Source organism: Scardinius erythrophthalmus (genome assembly GCF_964197995.2).
Source record: "Scardinius erythrophthalmus genome assembly, chromosome: 20".
In the NCBI taxonomy this organism is placed as follows: Eukaryota; Metazoa; Chordata; class Actinopteri; order Cypriniformes; family Leuciscidae; genus Scardinius; species Scardinius erythrophthalmus.
This window is the reverse complement of record NC_138240.1, coordinates 213,742-221,241: the sequence shown is the minus strand read 5'-3', so window position 1 is coordinate 221,241 and position 7,500 is coordinate 213,742. Positions and strand designations below refer to the sequence as shown.

Genomic DNA, 7,500 nt, shown 5'->3' with positions numbered 1-7,500 from the left:
AGACCTTCAGGTGGAGCTTCTGCAGAATCCGAGACAGGAGTCTAGAAAACTTGCTGCTGTCGATGGAGTTGATGTGAATCACAGCCGCTTTAATGCTGCAGATCAGAAGAAGATGAAGATGAGAAGAATAAGATGAGAAGAAGATGAAGAAGAGGAGAAGAAGAAGAAGAAGAGGAGAAGAAGCGTTACAGATGCAATGATAGATAGATAGATAGATAGATAGATAGATAGATAGATAGATAGATAGATAGATAGATAGATAGATAGATAGATAGATAGATAGATAGATAGATAGATAGATACTGTAATGACAGCTGATCAGTGTTAAATCATCTCTGTCAGACACATTTACATTGATTTACGCTTCCGTGAAAAGTGGCGGTCAGTCTCGTATTGATTCATGTTCTAATTTCGCATGAATACAGATAAAGGTGTAGTTTTACCTCTGTGTCTCTGGGATTATTGAACTCATCGTAAATCCGTTCGTTTACTTTCTTTTCGCGTCCAGAAACAACAGTCACTTCCTGCCGCTGAGGCACGTGACGGTGACGTCAGCACGTGGACACGCCCACCGGCGTCAGCAACTCGCTACAGTTACACTGAGGCTTGTTACATTGTTAAATACAGTATAATAACCGTGTGGGTGGGGGGGGGGGGTGAAAGGCTAATATGTAATTAAATGCTGTCCTAGGAACATACTAGAGAAACTGATGCGCAAAAGGCAACCATACCATAATCACTACAGTATTTAGTTTACTTTCCGTGAAAAATGAAGAGAATAATTACATTACCAAGCAAATATCTTTTATTATTTTATCTTATTTCACATGTGGTTTATCTAAACCAGCACCGTCATCGTCCGCTTAAAACTAGAATCTAGAAATGTATTCTTTATATTTCACTTTTTCTGAAGTCTGAGTTACTGTGTGTATTAATAACTATCCACAATAAAGAAATAGTGTTTATGAAAGGTATTAAATCTGAGTAAACTCGAGTATTTCATCAAACACCAAACAGCCAGAGCTAGAGAAGAAAAAATAATGTGATACTTTATTTTGTTGCAAAAGGAAACACATGCAAAACTCAAAACTCAAAGCCAAAGCAAAACTTCCTGCATAAGAAAGAGAAGTAAATCATATATAAATATACTCTGATTACATACGCAGATATATCATATATCATATATCATATATCATATAGGCATATACAGCATCATTACGATATTCCCATACTGGAATGTTTGTTAGGAGTGATGATCTGAGCGCCACACACACACACACACACACACACACACACAGAGAGAGAGACAGAGACAGACAGACACACACACACACACACACACACACACACACACACACACAGACAGACAGACAGACAGACAGACAGACAGACAGACAGACACACACACACACACACACACACACACACACACACACACACACACACACACACACACACAGAGAGAGAGAGAGACAGACACACACACACAGACACACACACACACACACACCCACCCACCCACCCACACACACACACACACAGAGACAGACACACACACACTCATACACACAAATGCACAGTCACACACACACACACACACACACACACACACACACACACACACACAAATGCACACACACACACACACACACACACACACACACACACACACACACACACACACACACACACACACTCACACACAAATGCACACACAAATGCACACACACACACACACACACACACACACACACACACACTCACTCTCACACACACACTCTCACACACACACACACACACACACACACACACACACACACACACACACACACACACACACACACACACACACACACACACAAACTCTCACACACTCACTCTCACACACACACACACACACACACACACAAACTCTCACACACTCACTCTCACACACACACAAACTCTCACACACACACCCTCACAGACACACACACACACACACACACACACAAACTCTCACACACTCACTCTCACACACACACACACACACACACACACACACACACACACACACAAACTCTCACACACTCACTCTCACACACACACACACACACACACACACACACACAAACTCTCACACACTCACTCTCACACACACACCCTCACAGACACACACACACACACACACAAACTCTCACACACTCACTCTCACACACACACACACACACACACACACACACACACACACAAACTCTCACACACTCACTCTCACACACACACACACACACACACACACACACACACACACACACACACACACACACACACACACACAAACTCTCACACACTCACTCTCACACACACACACACTCACTCTCACACACACACACACACACACACACACACACACACACACACAAACTCTCACACACTCACTCTCACACACACACCCTCACAGACACACACACCGCAGCGAGACACACAGAGGACAGAAGAATCAAATAAATACTTCATTTACAGCCGCCATCATCATCATCATCATCATCATCATCAGTGATGTCACGGCTCTAGTGAACACAGTGTCAGACTCGTGAGGCTCTACTTGAAGGAGGGCAGGTTTGGCACTTTGATGCTGATGTCCCCGATGTTGATGTTCTTGGGCATCTCTGGCAGGTTCATGTTCTTCACGGCGGACACGGCGCGCGCCGGAGCTCCCGCGATCCCGGCCTGGACACACACACACACACACAGTTACACACACACACACAGTTACACACACACACACGCGCCGGACGCTCCACAACACACACGATGCAGACGCTCATGATCAAAGCTGCGCATGCGTTACACACACGGGGCCGAGGGACGTTCACAGGGATCGACGGGAAAGGGAATGACGGAAGACACATGACATGAGGAATGAGAAACACAAACCCTTCGAAACAGAGACTCAACGACTTTACTCTCGTTAATGACGTCATGTGATCTACGGGGTCGTTCCTCTATTGTGTCGTATATCGAGTGAAACGCCTCTGGAACAAGAACGCATGTGGGCGGGGCTTGATTGTGTCTGTGGGAATTGATTGGATGGTTGTGGTTTGCTATTGGCTGATCTCATGTGAGTGACAGGTTGCCCCGCCCACATCATCAGAGAAGAGACGCTGCAAGAGGAACTGATTCTCATTCAACATTATTAAAGTGTGCACCGATTAATCATTGAAGATAAACACTGCAATACTCCAGAACAATAAGAGTCGTTAGGGTTGATTTCAGTGTGACGGTGGTAATCTGAGGCTCGCGTCACTCAGCGCAGGATTAGGCGGGTTAATCCGGGTCAGCTTCACTGATCAACATCCAATTACAGTCAGATTAATAATAACGATCCAGGTGAAGAAGAACAGGCGTGACGTCAGAGAGGATCGTCTTCTGCTCCATCATCAGCTGTGGACGTTCACAACATTCACATGCTTAAAAAGATCAAATCATAAATCAAAGTCTTAAAATGCTGTTTAATTTCCTCATTCGGGGAAGCGTGAACTGTATCAGAAATCTAATTAAAATCTTTTTAATTTTCATTACCAACCTAGTATAAACCTGTCATAATTAAATCTATAATTAATTATCAAATCATAAATCAAATGCTCAAACGGAAACCGCAAACGGCAAATGATGAATCAAATGCAAATGAGGAGTGTCAATCAAGTCGTGTGGGCGGGACTTCCTTAATGAACATCGACTTACATCATCGTCGTCGTCGTCATACGCCAGGGTTTGTTTTAATGGCAAATTATATGAACACAAAGTAAGACTAGATAAAGATGAGACTAACGAGCACACACACAGGTAAAGACTGACCGACTGCGTATGTGTGTGTGTGTGTGTGTGTGTGTGTGTGTGTGTGTGTTTGTCACTGTACAGTCTCAGATTCTCATATATAGCCCCGATCTTCATCATCATCAGTCAGTGTTTACCTGGCGTCTGTTCAGCTGGAGCAGTGCATCATGGGACAGTGCTCACACACACACTGAACAGGAAACAGGACAGATGAGAATATTGAACTTACTAACCGCTATCTGTGCTGCGATCTACGGCTAGAGACTCACACACACTCACACACACTCACACAGATCTGCTCTATCCTAGCCTGAGATCCTGAGGACACACACTCCCGCCGGACCCGATCCTGGGAGGAGCCGGAGTTCTTCACACACACACTCCCGGTCAAACCGTGTGGGATCGGAAGATTTTTTATGTTCTTAAAAGAGTGTCTTCTGCTCACCAATGCTGCGTTTATGTGATGACAAATACAAACAAAACTGTAAAATAGGGAAATATTATTATAATGTAAATCATCTGTTCTCTATGTGAATATACAGTAAAGTGTAATTTATTCCTGTGATCAAAGCTGAATGTTCAGCATCATTACTCCAGTCTTCAGTGTCACATGATCCTCCAGAAATCACTCTAATATGAGGATTTGATGATCAAGACACATTTATGATTATTATCAGTGTTGAAAACTGTTTTTACATTATTATTTCAGGATTCTTCGATTGGAGAAGACTGGAGTAATGATGCTGAACATTCAGCTTTGATCACAGGAATAAATTACACTTTACTGTATATTCACATAGAAAACAGATGATTTACATTATAATAATATTTCACTGTTTTTACAGTTTTTTTATTTTTTTAATGAAATAGACGCAGCCTTGGTGAGCAGAAGACACTTCCTTTAAAAACATTAATAATCTGACAGATCCCAAACGTTCGACTGGTAGTGTGTCTGAACATCTGTTGGGTCCGAGCCGGTTCTGATCAGTCCGTGTGTGTGTTGTGTGTGTGTGTGTTGTGTGTGTTACGCAGGGGTGTGTGTCCTCAGTGTGAGTGTCATTGAGAGTGGCGTTCAGCCCTACCTGTGTCTACCTGTCCTGTCTGGGACACTGAAAGATAAACGTCTGCAGAAAGAGAGAAACGCAAAGAGCTGGAGACAGTCAGGAAAGAGTGCAGAGACACAGTTACAGCAGATCAACACACTTCACACACACAAGAGCTGAGACCCACCACACACACACACACACTCCATCAGAGTCATGCTGGTCTGCGGTGGGTCTCTATCTGTCAGATCCACTCAGATCACAACACATTTAAGCATTAAAGAGGACCTATTATGCCCTGATGATGTCTCAGGCTCTACTAGAACAGGTTTTCCTGCTTGAATGTTGATTATTCTCCTCATATTCTCCATTGTTGCGGCTCCTCTCTTCCCAGTCTGTCAGTAACGCTCTGTTTACTTCCTGTCTCTATGAAGCCCCTCCTTCTGAAAGCACACTGTGCTCTGATTGGTCGGCTGGAGCAGTGTGTTGTGATTGGTCGAGCGCTTCGAGTGTGTTTGGGAAATGTCCCGCCCCTAATTACCATAACCACCAGTTTAACACACTACTAACTAACTCAACCAGGCCCCGCCCCTTTATTCTGCGCTTTGATTATTATAATGAGGAATATTGAGATGTGTTCGTTCCCGGAAGAAACTCGAGACTAATGGAGGCGTTTCAGGAGTTCAGGAACACTGACACTGATATAGAGAAGAGCTGGAGCTTCTTCATGATCATCACACACTAAACACAGATGAAGACGAGGAAAGCACAACAGATCCTCTTTAAAGCTGTTTGCAGTGTGAACATCTGGATTGTTTGTATGTAGTTTGATGTCCGTCATGTTTCGAGATGATTTTCATTATTGCATTACCAGTCAAGAGAATTTAGGGGTTAATTGTCACAAATTAATGTTTATGATTTATTTTTTTCATTTTTGCCTTTATTATAGACATGAGAGGACAGGAGAGACCGGACTGAAGTCATCAGCTCTAACTGATGCAAAACATCTTCATCAATATATCTTAAATAAATCTTAATCGTTGCATGAATTGAAAAATATGGCGTTTGTCCGTGACATTCCCACTATGAGTCGAGAGCTGGATAACATCAGGATAAACGCAGCGTTAGAAACGAGCACAGATACACATCCTGATTTCACTGACACACACACACGCTGCTTCTCTCCTGGTTTGATGTGTGTGTGTGTGTGTGTGTGTGTGTGTGTGTGTGTGTGTGTGTGTGTGTGTGTGTGTGTGTGTGTGTGTGTGTGTGTGAGAGATGAAGATGATCGGAGCCTCGTGAGATGATGCAACGCGGTTCAGTTTGTTTCCTCCCGATGGGAAAAGCAAGGAATCCCACAGACAGTCTTCAGTTCAGCAGCAGCAGACGCTCAGGACCAAGGCATCACAGAACGGCATTCTGGGACATGCGTTCCACACACACACACACACACACACACACATGCCTGCGCACGGACTGACACGTGTCGCCTCACCTCAGATTTCTCCATCTTGGTTTGCGCTTCCGCCTGCGTGATGATTTCGCTCATGTTGGTCTCCAGCACCATCCCCCCCATCACCATCTCAGCCAGGATGTTGTGAACCTGCAGGAAGTGACATCACCTTCATTTATACAGCGCTTTCACAATACTGACCGTCTCACAGCAGCTTTACACTGATCACAGGAGATTACAGTAACAGAGATTGTTTAGGCTTTACAGCAGATCTAAAGAGATGCTGACACTATTTCCATGTTTAATTCTGTAAAGCTTGATTAAAGGTGACATATTATGCCTCTTTTCACAAGATGTGATATACATCTACGGTGTCCCCAGAGCGTGTCTGTGAAACTTCAGGTCAAAATCCCCCCAGATCATTTATTATAGCTTGTCAAATTTGACCCTTTTTGTGTGTGTCCCTTTAAATGCAAATAAGCTGTTGCACCGCCTCCGTTCAGAAGAGGGCGGAGTCTTTACACGAGCTTCAGAAACTCCGGCAATAACAAAACATGTGAATCTCACTCTTCCAGAATCCCAGAATAACCAGTAGCGAGTGCAGCGTCAGAAAGGCTCACCAAAACAAAGTTACTGGGTTGCACTTTTCTGTGTTGTGTTCAATGTTTTCTGTGTTGGTAGAAGCACCGGGGACCCGATTATAGCACTTACACACGGAAAAAGTCAAATTTTCATGATATATCCCCTTTAAAGGTGCAATGCGCAAGTCTCTGAGTTTTTGCAGAACTATGCCCCCCTCTGGCGACAAGCGAAAGTGCAACCAGAGGTGTGCACGCTCATGGACCACACGGTCTCTTTGAATCCATCTTCTACTTTTGTCGAAAGTTGACTAAAGTTTTGTCGCTCGAGTTGTCTCCGCTGATACGGAGAATGGCGGCGAATACACAAACCTGCCAGACATAGCCATGTGAGCGTGAACGCGCATGACGTCACGCCCAGTCTCAAATTCCGTCCCGAATCCCTCTTATTTATTTTACTGTACAGGATTATAGGGGCAATCGCAGTGATCAGAGAAGGGCTCATTCAGCCCATCAGGCAATTGTTTAAGCATGTATGTGTTAGAAAAACGGGTATTTTTAACATGAAATGTTGCGCAATGCACCTTTAAAGCGATCTACTGTATGAAGG

The 7,500-nt window shown here is 43.9% G+C and overlaps 2 protein-coding genes across 2 annotated transcripts in view; both read right to left on the bottom strand.

The window, feature by feature from the left end:
• Positions 1–582, bottom strand: part of commd10 (COMM domain containing 10) — a 26,999-nt gene extending 26,417 nt beyond the window's left edge. Inside the window, exons 1-2 of the mRNA XM_081348807.1 lie at positions 444–582; positions 5–95 (exon numbers count right to left, since the gene is read on the bottom strand). Of these exons, the coding sequence (XP_081204933.1) occupies positions 5–95; positions 444–472 (120 nt within the window). The 5' untranslated portion in view covers positions 473–582. The remainder of the gene's footprint in view (positions 1–4; positions 96–443) is intronic.
• Positions 583–2,065: 1,483 nt separating this feature from the next.
• The window catches only part of ap3s1 (adaptor related protein complex 3 subunit sigma 1), a 10,434-nt gene continuing 4,999 nt past the window's right edge, over positions 2,066–7,500 (bottom strand). Inside the window, exons 5-6 of the mRNA XM_081349417.1 lie at positions 6,355–6,462; positions 2,066–2,709 (exon numbers count right to left, since the gene is read on the bottom strand). Coding sequence (XP_081205543.1) covers positions 2,581–2,709; positions 6,355–6,462 — 237 coding nt within the window. The 3' untranslated portion in view covers positions 2,066–2,580. The remainder of the gene's footprint in view (positions 2,710–6,354; positions 6,463–7,500) is intronic.